The 21,275-nt window shown below is 41.5% G+C and overlaps 1 protein-coding gene across 24 annotated transcripts in view; it reads right to left on the bottom strand.

Annotated features, from left to right (window-relative positions):
- Positions 1 to 1,299: 1,299 nt before the first annotated feature.
- Positions 1,300 to 21,275, bottom strand: part of HELQ (helicase, POLQ like) — a 59,793-nt gene continuing 39,817 nt past the window's right edge. For 23 of the 24 annotated variants that reach the window (XM_054682876.2, XM_016951509.4, XM_063808794.1 and 20 more), the window contains one exon: positions 12,450 to 12,664. In XM_054682876.2, coding sequence (XP_054538851.1) covers positions 12,557 to 12,664 — 108 coding nt within the window. In that variant the 3' untranslated portion in view covers positions 12,450 to 12,556. Of the gene's footprint in view, positions 1,697 to 12,449; positions 12,665 to 21,275 lie in introns of those variants that run through there. The other variant, XM_054682874.2, reaches the window with a different exon arrangement.

Raw genomic sequence — 21,275 nt, 5'->3', positions numbered from 1 at the left:
GAAGATATGGCTTTATTGTCTTTCAGCACAGCAATATATAGGTATTAATAGAATTCTCATTCCTTTGGACTGTAATCTGTTCTTATTCTTTTCTCTCTAGAGGCTTTATCCTGAGTGTTCTGGTTTTTCATTGCCATGTGTCTAGGTATTGGTCAGGACCTGGTGGGGCCCTTTCAATCTGTTTTTCATCAGCTCCAGGGAAATTTATTTTGTATTTATTTGTTCTCTCCCTCTGGTATGCTTTTTAGACATACAGATGTCTGAATCTCTCCTCCATGCCTTTCATTGTTTTCTTTCATAGTTAGCAATTTTTTTTGTTCTATAGTTATGCAGCTCAGAAAGATTCTTCAACTCAAACTTGGAAATCACTAATTGGCTCTCCAGGTCTGACTATTCCTGCTATCTAATACAGCTTTTTTTTTTTTGACACAGAGTCTCACTCTGTTGCCCAGGCTGGAGTACAGTGGTGCAGTCAAGGCTCACTGCAACCTCCACCTCCTGGGTTTAAGCGATTCTCCTGCCTCAGCCACCTGAGTAGCTAGGATTACAGGCACGCACCATCATGCCTGGCTAATTTTGTGTGTGTGTGTGTGTTTTTAGTAGAGATGGGGTTTTGCCATGTTGGCCAGGCTGGTCTCGAACTCCTGGACTCAAGCAATCTGCCCGCCTTTGCCTCCCAAAGTGCTGGGATTACAGGCGTGAGCCACTGTGCCCAGCCAGCTATTGAGTTTTTCATTTTGATCAAAATATTAACTTCTGGTATGATAATTTGATCTTTTCCTTCTATGTAGCATCCACCCTAAAATATTAATTACGGTTTTCTAAAATCTTGATCTGTTGCTTATTAATTGCCTCCTTAGATTGCAATTCTTCTGTTCACTGAATTGCTGTCTCTATTTTATGGTGTTGACTTTACTCATAAACATTTGGCATTCTTGGTTCTCTGAGCAACTTAGTACCTGAGAATCCTTGTTTTCTGCTTTTTCTGTTACCAGATTGTGGTAACACGCTGAGGGCTTGAGCCAGTAGCTTTTCTTGTGGGTGTGTGGAGGTTATCTTCTATCTTTCACTCCTTGCTGGATCCTGTAGGATACCATTTTAGCTTTGTAGGAAATGCCACTAGTGTGTACTATTCTGCATCAGTGAGGGAGTAGGAAAAGCCTGCTGGCCTAGGATGCTCCATTTGGCTTTTTAATCATCGTGACCCTATGTGTTAGTGCCAGTCTTCACTGTTTTTCTGCACTATTATATACTTGGGCTATTTTCAAATCTCTACTTTATTTATTTATTTTTTATTTTGAGATGGAGTTTTGCTCTGTTGCCCAGGCTGGAGTACAATGGCGCGATCTTGGCTCACTGCAACCTCTGCTTCCAGGGTTCAAGCGATTCTCCTGCTTCAGACACCCGAGTGGCTGGGACTACAGGCGTCCACTACCACACCCAGCTAATTTTTGTATTTTTATTAGAGAAGGGGTTTCACCATGTTGGCCAGGCTGGTCTCAAACTCCTGACCTCAAGTGATCCACCCACTTCAGCCTCCCAAAGTACTGGGATTACAGGCGTGAGCCATCGTGCCTTGCCCAAATCTCTATTTTAAATCATTTCATGGGATTTTAGGCAAGAGGAAGGACAAACACATATGCTCAGTCGGCCATCTTGATCCACTTCTTTCCAAACACATGTAGAGTAGCTTGTGCTGCAAATGAACACAATCAAAAACAGAATTATCAGTGTGATCAGGGATGAGTCTAGGCTCTGTCCCTTGATAATGGGGTGATCCTGGCAAGCCACACTTTCCACATTGGTAATGTGAGGTAAAAAACAGCATCTCGGATGGCTGCAAGGAATCATCTACACAAAGCATGAAAGTGTTCAGCATAGTGCCAGCACTTGACAAACCTTCAATAAATGGTAGTTTATTGTCACCCTTATTGTCATTGAGTGTAACAAAAGAAAATATACACTTCTGGCTGGGTGCAGGCTCACACCTGTAATCCCAGCACTTTGGGAGGCTGAAGTGGGCGGATCACCTGAGGTGAGGAGTTAGAGACCAGCCTAGACAACATGGTGAAACCCTGTCTCTACTAAAAATACAAAAATTAGCCAGGCGTGGTGGCACATGCCTGTAGTCCCAGTGACTGGGGAGGCTGAGGCAAGAGAATTGCTTGAACACGGGAGATGGAGGTTGCAGTGAGCCAAGATTGCACCACTGCACTCCAGCCTGGGCAACAGAGTGAGACTCCATCTCAAAAAAAGGAAAATAAGGCCAGGCGCGGTGGCTCATGCCTGTAATCCCAGCACTTTGGAAGGCCAAGGCAGACGGATCACCTGAGGTTGGGAGTTCAAGACCAGCCTGACCAACATGGAGAAACCCCATCTCTACTAAAAATACAAAATTAGCTGGGCGTGGTGGCACATGCCTGTTATCCCAGCTACTCAGGAGGCTGAGGCAGGAGAATGTCTTGAACCTGGGAGGCGGAGGTTTGTGGTGAGCCGAGATCGTGCCATTGCATTCCAGCCTGGGCAATAAGAGGGAAACTCTGTGCTCCTGTCTCAAAAAAAAAAAAAAAAAAAAAAAAAGCACACTTGTCAACATGATTATAAATTACTAGAAATTGTTATATAAAACCAAGTATAACAATGCTTATATATTTTTGGTGTTACTTCTTGTCATAATGAGATGGAGTTCAAAAGCTGCAGTGATGCTTGTGTGGAAGGGCTCTCACAAATGAAAGCATAAAGTCAGGAGGGCCTTACCTTAGTCCTTCCTGAAAAAATACCAGTATGGAGATTGGAGGAGAGGGTGGCTAGGTTTGAAAAGGCTCATACTTGACCAAAACATGGGTGTGCTCCAACAGAAAAGCCTCTTTTGGGTGGTTGTTTAAATTTATAATGCAAAGCAGAAGAGGCTTGGACATTAGAAAGATCTTGAAGCTAAGCATCTTAGAAATGGGCCAGCTGGCTTGTAGCTTGAAAAGAATCTAAAAAGAAAAAAAAATAGGGGTAGAGCCAAGATGGCCGAATAGGAACAGCTCCAGTCTACAGCTCCCAGCGTGAGCAACGCAGAAGACGGGTGATTTCTGCATTTCCAACTGAGGTACCGGGCTCATCTCACTGGGGAGTGTTGGAAAGTGGGTGCAGGACAGTGGATGCAGCTCACCAAGCGTGAGCCAAAGCAGGGCGAGGCATCACCTGACCCAGGAAGTGCAAGGGGGCAGGGAATTCCCTTTCCTAGTCAAAGAAAGAGGTGACAGATTGCACCTGGAAAATCGGGTCACTCCCACCCTAATACTGCGCTTTTCCAATGGTCTTAGCAAACAGCACACCAGGAGACTATATCCCGTGCATGGCTTGGAGGGTCCTACCCCAACGGAGCCTCGCTCATTGCTAGCACAGCAGTCTGAGATTAAACTGCAAGGCGGCAGCGAGGCTGGGGGAGGGGCGCCTGCCATTGCCAAGGCTGCAGTAGGTAAACAAAGCTGCCAGGAAGCTCGAATTGGGTGGAGCCCACCGCAGCTCAAGGAGGTCTGCCTGCCTCTGTAGACTCCACCTCTGGGGGCAGGGCACAGCCAAACAACAGGCAGCAGAATCCTCTGCAGACTTAAATGTCCCTGTCTGACAGCCTTGAAGAGAGTAATGGTTCTCCCAGCACACAGCTGGACATCTGAGAACAGACAGACTGCCTCCTCAAATAGGTCCTTGACCCCCGAGTAGCCAAACTGGGAGGCACCCCCCAGTAGGGGCAGACTGACACCTCACATGGCCGGGTACTCCTCTGAGACAAAACTTCCAGAGGAACGATCAGGCAGCAACATCTGCTGTTCACCAATATCTGCTGTTCTGCAGCCTCCGCTGCTGATACATAGGCAAACAGGGTCTGGAGTGGACCTCCAGTAAACTCCAAAAGACCTGCAGCTGAGGGTCCTGACTGTTAGAAGGAAAACTAACAAACAGAAAGGACATCCAAACCAAAACCCCATCTGTACGTCACCATCATCAAAGACCAAAGGTAGATAAAACCACAAAGATGGGGAAAAAACAGAGCAGAGAAACTGGAAACTCCAAAAATCAGAGCACCTCTCCTCCTCCAAAGGAACGCAGCTCCTCACCAGCCACGGAACAAAGCTGGATGGAGAATGACTTTGACGAGTTGAGAGAAGAAGGCTTCACGTGATCAAACTACTCCGAGCTAAAGGAGGAAGTTTGAACCCATGGCAAAGAAGTTAAAAACTTTGAAAAAAAATTAGACGAATGGCTAACTAGAATAACCAATGCAGAGAAGTCCTTAAAGGACCCGACAGAGCTGAAAACCAAGGCATGAGAACTATGTGACGAATGCACAAGCCTCAGTATCCGATTCGATCAACTGGAAGAAAGGGTATCAGTGATGGAAGATGAAATGAATGAAATGAAGTGAGAAGAGAAGTTTAGAGAAAAAAGAATAAAAAGAAATGAACAAAGCCTCCAAGAAATATGGGACTATGTGAAAAGACCAAATCTACATCTGATTGGTGTACCTGAAAGTGATGGGGAGAAAGGAACCAAGTTGGAAAACACTCTGCAGGATATTATCCAGGAGAACTTCCCCAATCTAGCAAGGCAGGCCAACATACAATTCAGGAAATACAGAGAACACCACAAAGATACTTCTCGAGAAGAGCAACTCCAAGACACATAATTGTCAGATTCACCAAAGTTGAAATGAAGGAAAAAATGTTAAGGGGCAGCCAGAGAGAAAGGTCAGGTTACCCACAAAGGGAAGCCCATCAGACTAACAGCTGATCTCTCGGCAGAAACTCTATAAGCCAGAAGAGAGTGGGGGACGATATTCAACATTCTTAAAGAAAGAATTTTCAACCCAGAATTTCGTATCCAGCCAAACTAAGCTTCATAAGTGAAGGAGAAATAAAATCCTTTACAGACAAGCAAATGCTGAGAGATTTTGTCACCACCAGGCCTGCCCTACAAGAGCTCCTGAAGGAAGCACTAAACATGGAAAGGAACAACCGGTACCAGCCACTGCAAAAACATGCCAAATTGTAAAGACCATCGAGGCTAGGAAGAAACTGCATCAACTAATGAGCAAAATAACCAGCTAACATCATGATGAGGATCAAATTCACACATAACAATACTAAGCTTAAATGTAAATGGGCTAAATGCTCCAATTAAAAGACACAGACCTGCAAACTGGATAAAGAGTCAAGACCCATCAGTGTGCTGTATTCAGTAAACCCATCTGACGTGCAGAGACACACATAGGCTCAAAATAAAGGGATGGAGGAAGATCTACCAAGCAAATGGAAAACAAAAAAAGGCAGGGGTTGCAATCCTAGTCTCTGATAAAACAGACTTTAAACCAACAAAGATCAAAAGAGACAAAGAAGGCCATTACATAATGGTAAAGGGATCAATTCAACAAGAAGAGCTAACTATCCTAAATATATATGCACCCAGTACAGGAGCACCCAGATTCATAAAGCAAGTCCCTAGTGACCTACAAAGAGACTTAGACTCCCACACAATAATAATGGGAGACGTTAACACCCCACTGTCAATATTAGATCAACGACACAGAAAGTTAACAAGGATATCCAGGAATTGAACTCAGCTCTGCACCAAGCAGACCTAATAGACATCTACAGAACTCTCCACCCCAAATCAACAGAATATACATTCTTCTCAGCACCACACTGCACTTATTCCAAAATTGACCACTTAGTTGGAAGTAAAGCACTCCTCAGCAAATGTAAAAGAACAGAAATTATAACAAACTGTCTCTCAGACCACAGTGCAATCAAACTAGAACTCAGGATTAAGAAACTCACTCGAAAGTGCTCAACTACAAGGAAACTGAACAACCTGCTCCTGAATGACTACTGGGTACATAACAAAATGAAGGCAGTAATAAAGATGTTCTTTGAAACCAACGAGAACAAAGACACAACATACCAGAATCTCTGGGACGCATTCAAAGCAGTGTGTAGAGGGAAATTTATAGCACTAAATGCCCACAAGAGAGAGCAGGAAAGAGCTAAAATCAACACCCTAACATCACAATTAAAAGAACTAGAGAAGCAAGAGCAAACACATTCAAAAGCTAGCAGAGGGCAAGAAATAACTAAGATCAGAGCAGAACTGAAGGAAATAGAGACACAAAAAACCCTTCAAAAAATCAATGAATCCAGGAGCTGGTTTTTTGAAAAGATCAACAAAATTCATAGACCGCTAGCAAGACTAATAAAGAAGAAAGGAGAGAAGAATCAAATAGATGCAATAAAAAATGATAAAGGGGATATCACCACCAATCCCACAGAAATACAAACTACCATCAGAGAATACCATAAACACCTCTATGCAAATAAACTAGAAAATCTAGAAGAAATGGATAAATTCCTCAACACATACACCCTACCAAGACTAAACTAGGAAAAAGTTCAATGTCTGAATAGACCAATAACAGGCTCTGAAATTGAGGCAATAATTAATAGTTTACCAACCAAAAAAAAGGTCCAGGACCAGATGGATTCACAGCCGAATTCTACCAGAGGTACAAGGAGGAGCTGGTACCATTCCTTCTGAAACTATTCCAATCAGTAGAAAAAGAGGGAATCCTCCCTAATTCATTTTATGAGGCCAGCATCATCCTGATACCAAAGCCTGGCAGAGACACAACAAAAAAAGAGAATTTTAGACCAATATCCCTGATGAACATCAATGCAAAAGTCCTCAATAAAATACTGGCAAACCGAATCCAGCAGCATATCAAGAAGCTTATCCACCATGATCAAGTGGGCTTCATCCCTGGGATGCAAGGCTGGTTCAACATACACAAATCAATAAACATAATCTAGCACATAAACAGAACCAAAGACAAAAATCACATGATTATCTCAATAGATACAGAAAAGGCCTTTGACAAAATTCAACAACCCTTCATGCTAAAAACTCTCAACAAATTAGGTATTGATCAGACGTATCTCAAGATAATAAGAGCTATCTATGACAAACCCACAGCCAATATCATACTGAATGGGCAAAAGCTGGAAGCATTCCCTTTGAAACTGGCACAAGACAGGGATGCCCTCTCTCACCACTCCTATTCAACATAGTGTTGGAAGTTCTGTCCAGGGCAATCTGGCAAGAGAAAGAAATAAAGGGTATTCAATTAGGAAAAGAGGAAGTCAAATTGTCCCTATTTGCAGATGACATGATTGTATATCTAGAAAACCCATCATCTCAGCCCAAAATCGCCTTAAGCTGATAGGAAACTTCAGCAAGTCTCAGGATACAAAATCAATGTGCAAAAATCACAAGCATTCCTATACACCAATAACAGACAAACAGAGAGCCAAATCATAAGTGAACTCCCATTCACAATTGCTTCAAAGAGAATAAAATACCTAGGAATCCAACTTACAAGGGACGTGAAGGACCTCTTCAAGGAGAACTACAAACCACTGCTCAAGGAAATAAAGGAGGATACAAACAAATGGAAGAACATTCCATGCTCATGGGTAGGAAGAATCAATATTGTGAAAATGGCCATACTGCCCAAGGTAATTTATAGATTCAATGCCATCCCCATCAGGCTACCAATGACTTTCTTCACAGAATTGGAAAAAACTACTTTAAAGTTCATATGGAACCAAAAAAGAGCCCACATCACCAAGTCAATCCTAAGCCAAAAGAACAAAGCTGGAGGCATCACGCTACCTGACTTCAAACTATACTACAAGGCCACAGTAACCAAAACAGCATGGTACTGGTACCAAAACAGAGATATAGATCAATGGAACAGAACAGAGGCCTCAGAAATAATGCTGCATATCTACAACCATCTGATCTTTGACAAACCTGACAAAAACAAGCAATGGGGAAAGGATTCCCTATTTAATAAATGGTGCTGGGAAAACTGGCTAGCCATATGTAGAAAGCTGAAACTGGATCCCTTCCTTACACCTTATACAAAAATTAATTCAAGATGGATTAAAGACTTAAATGTTAGATCTAAAACCATAAAAACCCTAGAAGAAAACCTAGGCAATACCATTCAGGACATAGGCATGGGCAAGGACTTCATGTCTAAAACACCAAAAGCAATGGCAACAAAAGCCAACATTGACAAATGGGATCTAATTAAACTAAAGAGCTTCTGCATAGCAAAAGAAACTACCATCAGAATGAACAGGCAACCTACAGAATGGGAGAAAATTTCTGCAATCTACTCATCTGACAAAGGGCTAATATCCAGAATCTCCAATGAACTCAAACAAATCTATAAGAAAAAAACAAACAGCCCCATCAAAAAGTGGGAGAAGGATATGAACAGACACTTCTCAAAAGAAGACATTTATACAGCCAAAAGACACATGAAAAATGCTCATCATCACTGGCCATCAGAGAAATGCAAATCAAAACCACAATGAGATACCATCTCGCACCAGTTAGAATGGTAATCATTAAAAAGTCAGGAAACAACAGGTGCTGGAGAGGATGTGGAGAAATAAGAACACTTTTACACTGTTGGTGGGACTGTAAACTAGTTCAACCATTGTGGAAGTCGGTGTGGCGATTCCTCAGGGATCTTGAACTAGAAATACCATTTGACCCAGCAATCCCATTACTGGGTATATACCCAAAGGATTATAAATCATGCTACTATAAAGACACATACACACGTATGTTTATTGTGGCACTATTCACAATAGCAAAGACTTGGAGCCAAGCCAAATGTCCAACAATGATAGACTGGATGAAGAAAATGTGGCACATATACACCATGCAATACTATGCAGCCATAAAAAATGATGAGTTCATGTCCTTTGTAGGGACATGGATGAAGATGGAAACCATCATTCTCAGCAAACTATCGCAAGGACAAAAAACCAAACACCACATGTTCTCACTCATAGGTGGGAATTGAACAATGAGAACACATGGACACAGGAAGGGGAACATCACACACTGGGGCCTGTTGTGGGGTTGGGGAAGTGGGGAGGGATAGCATTAGGAGATATACCTAATGTTAAATGACGAGTTGATGGGTGCAGCACACCAGTATGGCACATGTATACATATGTAATTAACCTGCACGTTGTGCACATGTACCCTAAAAGTTAAAGTATAATAAAAAAAAGAAAAAATAATAAAACCTGACACCACACTGGAATTACTGACATTTTACTGTTTTAAAGCCTTATAAGAAGAAACTGCAGATACATTCTTTGATGCTTCAGCATAGTCAGATGACACCTTCAAAAATTCCACATTTGAATCTTTGATTTGCCTAAAGTTTAATTTGGTTTAAAGCAATAGCTAGAAATCAGCTATTTATATTTATAATATAAAATATATATTATAGATAGAGTGCTCAATATACGTATATGTAGAGAGAGAGAGAGAGGGTCTTGCTCTGTTGCCCAGGCTGGAGTGCAGTAGCATGTAATCTCAGCTCACTCTAGCCTCATACTCCCAGGCTCAAGTGATCCTCCCACCACAGCCTCCTAAGGAGCTGGGACCACAAGTATGTGCCACCAAGCCTAGCTAATTTTTTAATTTTTTGTAGAGACCGGGTCTTGCCATGCTGTCCACGCTAAGCTTAATATTTTTCTAAATGGCGTGGTAGCCATTTGTCTCAATTCCATTCACTGAGTTATCCATCTTTTCCACTGTGACTTGAAGTGTCATCTGTATTAGCTGTTTTCTCTGCTTACCCCACTTCTCTGTCTTCTGAAGAACCAAAACCCAAACCTAAACCCTATATCCTGCTCATAGGGGTGAGAAATGGACCCACAAGGGACTAATGAGAACCCTTCCTGGGGATTTTTCTAACTAGAGTTGGCAGCAGAGAGCTCTTTTTGCTTTCATCTTGAAGCCATAAGGAAGAAAGTCTGGTGCTGCCCCACAAAGAAGAGATGGTGAGTATGGACGGTGTTAGGATTCTCTGGTTCTAGCTGCCCTAAGGCCAATTCTATTGCTGCCTACTGTTTGAGAGCATGGCCACTAAATGTCCCTTTTCGCTTAAGCTACATATGCTTGCATTTCTATTACTAAAAACTGAAAAACCATGTTTATTATTATTACTATTTTTTTTTTTTTTGAGATGGAGTCTTGTTCTGTCGCCCAGGTTGGAGTGCAGTGGTGCAATCTCGGCTCACTGCCTCCTCTGCCTCCCGGGTTCAAATGATTCTCGTGCCTCAGTCTCCCGAGTAGCTGGGACTACAGGCATGTGCCACCACGCCAGGCTAATTTTTTGTATTTTTAGTAGAGACGGGGTTTTGCCATGTTGCCCAGGCTGGTCTCAAGCTACTGAACTCAGGCAATCTTCCCACCTCAGCCTCCCAAATTGCTGGGATTACAGGCATGAGCCACCTTGCCCAGTCTATTACATTAAATTCTTAAACATATTTAGGTCTGTTTCTATTCCCCACTTTGTTCCTTCCCACTTATCTACTTCTCTATAACTAAACTGTTTCAGTTTCTTTACATTTTAATATCTTTTAGGGCTAATCACCCACCATTACACGTGATACAATCTTTTATTGAGATTGACCTGGAGAAACACTGATAGGAGTGTGTGTGTGTGTGTGTGTGTGTGTGTGTGTGTGTGTGTGTGTGATTGTCCTGAACTGCAGATACAGGTATTCAAGTTACTGTAAAGGTACCCTTCTCCCTGCCCCCTCACCTCTAATCTTAAATTAATACATTAATCTTGGATTATAAATCAGTTTTTTACAAATTGGTTAGCAAGAATCAGACCTTTGGCCTGGCACAGTGGCTCATGTCTATAATCCCAGCACTTTGGGGGCCAAGATGGGCAGATCACTTGAGCCCAGGAGTTTGAGAACAGCATGGGCAACATGGCAAAATTCCTACTCTACAAAAATTAGCTGGGCGGTGACACGCACCTGTAGTCCCAGCTACTTGGGAGGCTGAGGTGGGAAAATCACTTGAGCCCGGGAGTGAGCCTCGAACTAGGTGACAAAGCAAGACCCTAACATCTCAAAAAAAAAAAAAAAAAAAAAAAAAAAAAAGAATCAGAGCTTTACTTAACTAGTAAACCTGGGGTTTCTAGACTTTAAAAAAATCCTCAAGACTGGACTATGGCCCATTGTGAATGCAACTCAGAGGCTGGTCCAAACAGCCAGCAGGCTAGCCAGCTGCTGTTTCACAATCTTTTTAGCTGCAACAAATGGAACATGTGCGGCGAAGCCCAGAATTCTAGTAGGACATTAGGATGCCATACTTTGACATATGTAAGGAAATGCAGGGATGGGAGTGGGGCAAGCATGATGGAATGTAATGCTAAAGATAAAATCAAGGACAGGTGTAAGGAACACTTAGGAAGGAATAAAATGGACAAATTTACCAAGACACTATTGTATAATGATTAAGTGTGTGGATGTTACACTGGGGCTGCATGGGTCTGAATCCTTGCTCTGTGACTAACTAGTTTATGACCTTGGGAAAGTTACTTTAGTTTCTCTGTGTGTCAGTTTATTCATCTGTAAAATGAGGATAATAATAGTACCTGTCTTACAGGTACTATTGTATAAGAATTACATTAGTTAATTCATATAAAGCACTTACAAGAGTTCCTGGCACATAGATATTTTCTGTGTATTTACCTAGTACTCTAGGTAAATGACTAGCAGATTATAATGGCCTAAAACGTTAAGGCACAAATAACTTAGACTATGGATCTATTTGCAAAGTTTCCAAAGGATGTTTCTTAGGTGGGTTAATCATTAATCAAACAAGTTCAGTACTCATAAATATTGCTAGTTAACACTTTCTTTCTTGCACTAGTGTCATCTACATTTGAGCTATGATTGTGAAAAGGGAGAGGCAATATTTAAATTGTGTTTAAAGAAAAGCTTCCAATTGTTAATTGTGGGTAGTATTCATTCTTCTCTGAGATTCCTACTTCGTGCAGTGAAGTGTGTGGGTGCTGGTCACATACACACATGCAGGACTTGGACATCCAGATTATAAAGTAGCGGCAGCAAAAAGACCTGGGTATAAATGCGGGGTCTATGATGCTTATAGGAGGGAAAGAGCACCCAGATATGGGGTAGGGGTGAGGATGAACCTGGAATAATTTCATAGAAGAGACAGTATTTTAGCATTTTTTAGTTAATCCTTGAAGTATTAGTGCATTTTAAAGATAATTTTCATGCACTGGAAATAACATAAAGCAGTTAGGAAATGGAGGGTTTGGAAATCCTAAGGAAAATTCTGGGGATTTCAAATAGTCCAATTTGATGAAAGAAATGGGTAAGAGAATAATGAAAGATCTGGATAAAAAGGTTGAGCACAATGTTGATGAAGTTGAATTTCATTTTGTGGTGGACACTATAGTCTGTTTAGCAGAGAAATAATGTGTAAGTATTCCAAAGAATGAATTGTTAGTGGGAAGAGGTATATTCAAACATTATTCATAGTTCTTAATGTATAACTGAAATGTATTTTTTCATTTATAAAGTACAAGTTATCTTTAATAACACACATGTACAATAAATAATTCATATATGAAAATGCTCATCAGATAGCTTCATGCTTTGTCAGTGGAAGAAGCCACAGCACCAGGGAAATCAGAAGGCAATCTTAGTAGCTCTTCTACCTCTTCTTGCAGGGCCTCTGCTTTTTCATGCAACAGCATCTACATTAAAAAATTAAGACGTGAGGCCAAAATATGCATTGCTAGAGAATTGCCAACAATTTTACCACTGTCCATTGAACACCTGAATCCTTACACATCAGAAATCTAGACATTAAAACTATAATGAGATTGAAAAATGGCCACTTAAGAATAAACGATTATAGTCAATGAAGATGAGGCATTTAGTTAAAACCATTTTAGCTGATCACTGCCTTTTAGTATACCAAAAATAAAGGAGCTTTAATTCTCCCAAAGATTTGTTTTATTGAAGACTCAGCCACTTAAAAATTAACTTTTAATCTATAAAATCTAAGACAATTTTGCAAAAATTTAATTAGCTCCTGAAAAATGTTATCCTTTATATATATGCATTTTATTATTCCTCAAAATTTAGTATGTTTTAAAAAGCTACCAGTATTTCAAATAAAAGTTTTATTCAAGTTCCTAAACTTAAAACTGTTAATTTCAAAAGCAACATAATGAGCAAAAAAAGTATTTCCAAACGTGGCATATGAAAGATGTCAATGAATTTTTGCCGAATAATAAGCTATATAGATCAATAAGAATAATAAGTAAACTACACAAAACCCTTGTGTTAGTATTACTATAATACAGAGAATATCAAGAACCTCAAATTACTTGTTTAAAAAAGCCCACCAATTTGTGGAAGAATAAATTCCGCTCCCCCCCACCCGCCTTTTTTTCTTTTTTAGACGGAGTCTTGTTCTGTCGCCAGGCTGGAGCACGGTGGCGTGATCTCAGCTCACTGCAACCTCCGCCTCCCAGGTTCAAGTGATTCAGAAGGCCTCAGCCTTCTGAGTAGCTGGGACTACAGGCACGCACCACCACACCCAGCTAATTTTTGTATTTTTAGTAGAGATGGGGTTTCACCATGTTGGCCAGGATGGTCTCCACTGCTTGACCTCATCATCTGCCTGCCTCAGCCTCCCAAAGTGCTGGGATTACAGGTGTGAGCCACCATGCCCAGCCTCTTTTTTTTTTTTAATTAGAAAAAATTTAAAAAGCTTTTTTTGTAGAGACTGGATCTCCCTATGTTGTCCAGGCTGTTCTCAAACTCCTGGGCTCAAACGATCCTCCTGCCTTGGCCTCCCAAAGTGCTGGGATTATAGTGTGAGCCACTACACTCGGCCAAAACCAGTTTCTTGAGCTCCCACCCAAGTGTTTGCAGAGATCCAGATGGGGTTGAGAAAAAAAAAACACATGAACAAGATAAGAGGGAAATAGAGGGTCTAAAATGAAATAAGATCACCTCCAGAGAGAAAAAGCCTACCCAAATATAAAAATACTGAAAAAAGAATGTTGGTTGATTAAAGCATTGTTTATAGGAAGATATTTAAAATGCATGTGGGACTCTAGGAGGCAGTCTTGGAAAGGCAATGCTTTTAGGGGAGAGAATGGGTGAAAATGGAAGCTCAGCCATGAGAGGAAGAGGAAAAAAGGACAAAATTTACAATCTTGTAGGGCAAAAGGAAATTAAACAAACAAACAAACAAACTTGCATTCCTCTCCCACCCCAAGTCATCCATTAAAGAAAAATACTTTGCTACTCTGATAGAAGAGAACACTCTTGAACTGGGATCTCATAAATCATTCCAAATGACTGTGTTGTCCAAGATATGCAGAGGCACAAGCAGTTCTCATCTATACAAAACTACTATATAAAAAGAAAACAAGGCTGGGCATGGTAGCTCATGCCTGTAATCCCAGCACTTTGAGAGGCCAAGGTGGGCAGACCATGAGGTCAGGAGATCGAGACCATCCTGGCTAACACAGTGAAACCCCATCTCTACTAAAAATACAAAAAAAAATTTAGCCAGGCAAGGTGGCCGGCGCCTGTAGTCCGAGCTACTTAGGAGGCTGAGGCAGGAGAATGGCGTGAACCTGGGAGGCGGAGCTTGCAGTGAGCCAAGATTGCACCACTGCACTCCAGCCTGGGCAAGAGAGCGATACTCTGTCTCAAAAAAAAAAAAAAAAAGAGAAAAGAAAACAAATAAGAACCCAAACTCTTCATCTCATAAAAATTTCCCTTCCTGAAAGCAAACCATGAAGCAGAAAAACTGTTAACACAACACTCCAAACAAAATTAAATATTCTCAAATAAAAATCTGGAGATATGAGGAGGAGTAGAAATGCTCTCTAAATAAGAAGTTAAAAAACTAAGAACCGACATGGACAAAAACTGGAAGAAATGATACAAAAGTTGACTGAGCTCAGGAATGAAATAAAAGAAAAAGGCAAAATCATATTAGAAATAAAAACTAATAACTATAACTAAATAACTGGGTGTCCATAGAAAAACAGATTTAAATAAAAAAGCTAATTAGGGCCACTGAAAAAATTTAAAAAGCAGGAAAACAATAAAGAGAATAAAAATGAGATAGGCCGGGCATGGTGGCTCAGACCTATAATCCCAGCACTTTGGGAGGTTGAGGCAGGAGGATTGCTTGAGGCCAGAAGTTAGAGACCAGCCTGGGCAATGCAGTGAGACCAAGCCTCTACAACAACAACAAAAAATTAGCCAGGAATGGTGGCCCATACCTATAGTCCCAGCCACTCAGGAGGCTAAGGTGGGATCACCTGAGCCTGGGAGTTCAAGGCTGCAGTGAGCTATGATGGTGCTACTGCACTCTAGCCTGGGTGACAGAGACCTAGTTCCTCCCCACTCCCCCTAAAAAAATATCTGTGAGGGAAGGAGAGGAACTAAAATGGAATACCAGTAGAATTTGTGTTTCAAATGTATAGCAGCCACACTGAAGCAGATTTTTTTAAACCCCAAACCAAGTAACATTTTAACACATTATTTTAATTATATACTCTCAGACTGAAGACAAAAAGTGCTGTAAATAAATACTGAATGTTTGTTTTTTTTGGAGTAATAATTTAACAATTCTGCAGTTACTTTCAGTGCATTCTAAGATTGAGGAAAACAGAGAAATATATTAATAAACACAGGGATGAGGTTTCTCATTATTGGAGAAAGGAAGTACAAATATGAAAAAGAGGAAGACTATATAGCAAGTCCTGTACGGGATTAGTGTGGCAAATTAAAGATGATTGGAAATTCTTTGACACCTTCATTGAGAGACGGGATCTAATTCTCCTCTTGAATCTGTGCTAGCCTTTGTGATTCACTTATAACTAATAGAATGCAGAAGAAATGATGCCACATGACAGGGCTCAGTTTAAGAAAGGCCTTGGGGTCTTGAAATGAGATCATTCCAAGGTCATGTGAATCCTCCCCCTCAGACCCTAGCATCCACACTGTAAGAAAGCCAAGCTAGGATAGGCAAGGTGGCTCACACTTGTAACCCCAGCACTTTGGGAGGCCAAGGTGGGCAGATTGCTTGAGCCCAGGAGTTCGAGACCAAACCGGGCAACATGGAGAAAACTCATCTCTAAAAAAAAAAAAAAAAAAAAATTACATAAATTAGCTGGGTGTGGTGGTGCATGCCTGTGGTCCCAGCTACTTGGGAGGCTGAAGTGGGAGGATCACCTGAGCTTGGGAGGCTAAGGTTGCAGTGAGGCATGATTGTGCCACTGCATTCCAGTTGGAGTGAGAGGGAGACCTTGTCTCAAAAAAAAAAAAAAGAAAGTCAAGCAACATAGAGATTATAAATAGACAAATAAGAAACTGCAGTGTTTTAAAAGATATTATACCAGATTGAATAAAAAGAGACAGACAATACAAAACATCAAGTGCCTTTGAACTTTTTTTTTTTTTAATTTAGAGATAGGGTTTCCCCCAGGCAGGGTGGCTCACTCGTAATCCCAGCATTTTGGGAGGCTGAGGAGGGTGGATCGCTTGAGCTCAGGAGTTGGAGACCAGCCTGGGCAGCATGGTGAAAAATAAATTTAAAAAGGTAATTTAGTTAGGCATAGTGGTGCCCGCCTGTGGTCGCAGTTACTTGGGAGGCTGAAGTAGGAGGATTTCTTAAGCCTGGGAGGTTAAGGCTGCAGCAAGCCAAGATCATGCTACTGCACTCCAGCCTGGGTGACAGAGTCAGACCCTGTCTCAAAATAAATAAATAAATAAATAAAATTAATTAATTTAATTAAATTAAAAATAAAATAGAGATAAGGTCTCGCTTTGTTGCCCAGGTTGGAGTGCAGTGGCACGATCATAGCTGATTGCAGCCTTCATCTCCCAGGCTCAAATGATCCTCCCATTGCAGCCTCATGAGTACCACAGGCACACATCACCATGCCTGGCTAATTTTAAAAAAAAATTTCTTTTGTAGGAACAGGGTCTTGCTATGTTGCCCAGGCTGACCTCAAACTCCTGGCCTTAAGTGATTCTCCCACTCTGGTCTCTCAAAGTGCTGGGATTACAGGTGTGAGCCACTACACCTGAGCCTGAACTCTTGAACTTCAATATTCTTGAACTACATATAGGAAGCACATTGAGAAAGCTACCTAGCAGCAAACATGGGTTTATTGCTTATGGAAAAGGGAGAATGACTCAAATGAGAGAACCTAAAGCCAAGAAAAACCATTCCCAGAGAGAAGAACTGGGACATAATTAAGGAACTGGCCACATATGACTGGCTGGATTTCAGAACTGCTGCTATGCACTACCCATTTCCCTTCTTTATGAATGAGAGTATACTATGGTTATCGTATTTCTAGTTTCACTGTTTTATGTAGTGTCTCTTTAGTTCACTGGTCTTCAGATTAAGAAGAACTGTAACTTGTGAAACTGTACTGAAGGTGTATCACTCACACTCGGACTTGATTTAGAATACTGGATCTGAGTCTGATGCTGAGATATTATGATAGACATATATTGGTCTTCATCCACGGTTCCTGGCTCATAACTCCCACAGCCCTTCTTACAATGATGGGGCACTTTAGACCTCAGAAAACAGAATTTCTCTCTCTGACCTTCTTCTGCCCTCCTTTTGCCTGCCTAAGGCAGAACTCTAATCTGATCATTGGGTCTTAAAACCCTCATTCCAGGCTGTGTGCAGTGGCTCATGTTGTAATCCCAACACTTTGGGAAGCCAAGATGGAAGGATTGCTTGAGGCCCGGAGTTCAAGACCAGCCTGGGCAACATAGCAAAACCTTGTCTCTATTAAAAATTAAAAACATTAGCCAGGCGTGGCACCTGTCTCTATTCCTGGCTACTCATGAGGCTGAGATGGGAGAACTGCTTGAGCCTGGGAGGGGAAGGCTGCAGTGATCTATGATTGTGCCATTGCACTCCAGCCTGGGCAACAGAGCAAGACCCTGTCTCCAAAAACAAGTAAAAAGACCCTCATCCCAGAGTGTCCTGCCCCATACTCTGAAGAAAGGAATGCTGCACAGAGAGGCCAGAAGAATCTGAACAGATGCGTCTTGCTGGGTTTCCCCACTCAATCTGTTAGTATTATTAATAAATCATACACTTTCTGTCCAGTCACATTTCTACATGATTGTCAATCATGCCAACCCAATAAAGTTTCCGTAAGAGGTCTAAGAGTACAGGATTCACAGAGCTTCCAGACAGCTGAACACATGGAGGGTGCTGTGCCCAGGGAGGGCATGAAAGCTCTGTGCCACTTCCCCCATACCTTGACCTATGAATCTCTTCATCTGTATCTTTGTGATATCCTTTATTATACGCATGTTTTCCTGAGTTTCGTGAGCTGACTGAAGCCAGAGAAGAGGTTGAGGGAACCCCAACTTGAATTGGTAAGAAGTTTTAGAAGCCCAGACTCCAGCTAGATAGTGTCAGGACACCCAGCTGATGTCTGCTACAGAAATGATTGCTTGTTTTTTTGGGGAGAAATCCCTCACATTTGGTCACAGAAATCTTCTGCCTGTGTTGTGTTTGTTGAGTGTTGAGTGGGGGAACAACAACAACAAAAAAGACTTTGAGTTTTTCCTAATAGAAACTATAATGGAAAAGCCTTTTGGGGGTTAATATATTTTGCATGTGGGAGGAACAGAAACAATTTGTGACCAGAGGGCAGATTTTAAAGATGACCGCAAATTATTTGACACTCTTCTCATGAAGAGGTGGTCTGATCCCCTTTCCTTTCAATCTAGGTCTTAACGGTTTTCTAGTAACCAACAGTATGCAGTGGAAATGACACTGTTTAACTTCTGAGGTTGGCTCAGAAGACTTCTTGCATTTTCTGCCTGGATATCTTAAAATGCTCATTTTCTGGACATTCCCTCTCAAAACCTAGTTTCTATGCCATAAAGACTGAAGCCACATGGAAAGGCCATATGCAGTTGCTCCAGTCGAAAGCTGAAAAGCCCCAGTTGCCTCCAATTATCAGCTGTTGGTCATGTAAGTGAGTCACCTGGGTCATCCAGCTCGGCTGGGCCTTATGACTATAGCTCCAGTCAACTTCTGACTACAGTTGCCTGAGACTCAAGTGAGAAGCACCCAGCTGCACCCCTCCAGAATTCCTAATCTACAAAAACATGAGCAAAATAAGATGGCTGTTTTAAGCCACTAAATTTTGGAGTTAGACTCTGTTATGTAGCGTATGTATGTGGAAAAATCAGAATTAGGGTTATCAGTATGAGCTCATGGCCTTCAGTAATTTACACATAAGTATAGAAAAATACATAGACATACATCAGCTAGGGTGGTCCTAGCTAGTGCCCTAGTTCCATGGGCCCTAGAGCTGACTTCTGGGCAAGTTCAACAGTACATTGTAGGCAGCTTCCTTGCAGTTTTGTCAGCACTCCGTGGGCAGTTTCTGCTTATTTGCCTTGGCTGTAGCACCACAACAAACTTCCCAGCATCCAGTGGCAATGAAGTCCAGATCCCATCCACAGGGGTGCTGTGGGGTGGGGGTGGACCGTCTCTCAAATGTATTCCTTCCTGAATTCTTTAAGTTCTGTTGACCCCTTAGACGCCTGTTCAAATTACTGTGTGGTTTCTGCCTCCTAATGATTAGATGCTGACAGACACAGCCAGAAAGTAAGAAAATACTTCAAGAATGATGATGACAGGTCAAAAAGCCACACAAACCAGTTTTCAGGGGCTTCCACTGGCCAAATCTGAGGCCATTTGAGCACCAAAATAAGTAATGTTATTAATGGGTTATAACCCGTTGAATATATGAGCACAGAAATCTTCTGTGCTCATCAGTATATGAGCACATACTGATAAATGAATAAATAAAGGAAAAGCTTTTCCTCACAGTAAAACATCAGTAAATAAATCCAGAAGGAATAATGAAGTTAGAAAATCACCTCTTGATAAGCATCATGGAAATAATGGAGTTAGGCAAACATCACTAGTAAATGCTGAAACAAGTGTGTGAAAGTTTAATGAACCTTTTTTTTTTTAGGTGCTATAGCAAAGGAAATGACTATAACTTCATCCCTACCAACCCCAAGAACTCCTAATTTAACGGGACAAGGTCAATCTTAGTGGTTTCATCTATAAATTGGGGGTAACACTGACTTTGTCCACCTCGTAGGTTTGTTGTAAAGAACAATTAAGGTAATGTAAGCAATGTGAGCACCATTAAAAAATGATGGAAAGCTAATTCTGATTTATATATGAAAATAGTAAAACAATGAAGCTTCAAAGAAGCCAAGCAATTTCAGACTTAGAACTATAGTTGAGATCAAGAAGGAAACAATCTCAAATTGCTGTGGAATGGCTTTACCCACAGGGAGCAGCAGGCAATGGCAAACTGGGTTGCATCTAGCAAAGGGTAACTAGGACAGTGAATGGCCTAAAACTTGATTATTTAATACAGATAAAAGCAACAGAAAAGAGAAACCCTTGGGGGCAATAAGAGCTGTTTTTGAATATGTGAAAAACAGCATACAAACAAAAAAAGAGTCCAGTTCCAGAGGTGGTACTCTGATGCAATGGTAGAAATTTTAAGAAGGCAAAATTTAGCCTCAGTATATCAGGATAATTTTTGTAACACTAAGAGTGTACAAAAATAGACAACCTAATTTTTGATGATGCAGGCTCCTTGTCAGTGCTGGTGCTCAAAGGTGGAGAGACCAGATGCTGGGATGCTGAGGAAAGGATTCCTGTGAAGAGAACTTTGGGAGACAGAGCTCAGTGACTTCCAGGGTTCTTTATACTTCAATGAACCCTTGAAATTGTCTTTTTTTTTTTTTTTTTTAAGACAGACTCTCACTCTGTCACCCAGGTTGGAGTGCAGTGGCATAATCTTGGCTCACTACAACCTCCACCTCCTGGGTTCAAGTGATTCTCACGCCTCAGCTTCCTGAGTAGCTGGGATTACAGGTGTGGGCCTACAGGTGTGGGCCACCACGCCTGGCTAATTTTTATACTTTTAGTAGAGACAGGGTTTTACCATGTTGGCCAGGCTGGTCTCAAATTCCTGGCTTCAAGTGATCCACCTGCCTTGGCCTCCCAAAGTGCTGGGATTACAGGTGTGAGCCACCGAACCCAGCCATTTTTTTTTTTTTTTTTGAGACAGAATCTCGCTCTGTCGGCCAGGCTGGAGTGCAGTGGTATGATCTTGGCTCACTGCCATCTCCGTCTCCTGGGCTCAAGCAATTCTCCTGCCTCAGCCTCCTGAGTAGCTGGGATTATAGGCGTGTGCCACCAAGTCTGGCTAAATTTTTGTATTTTTAGTGGAGACGGGGTTTCACCATGTT

The sequence above is a fragment of the Pan troglodytes genome, chromosome 3 (genome assembly GCF_028858775.2).
Source record: "Pan troglodytes isolate AG18354 chromosome 3, NHGRI_mPanTro3-v2.0_pri, whole genome shotgun sequence".
NCBI lineage: Eukaryota > Metazoa > Chordata > Mammalia > Primates > Hominidae > Pan > Pan troglodytes.
The sequence above is the reverse complement of the archived record's forward strand: the minus strand, read 5'-3'. Positions and strand labels throughout refer to the sequence as shown.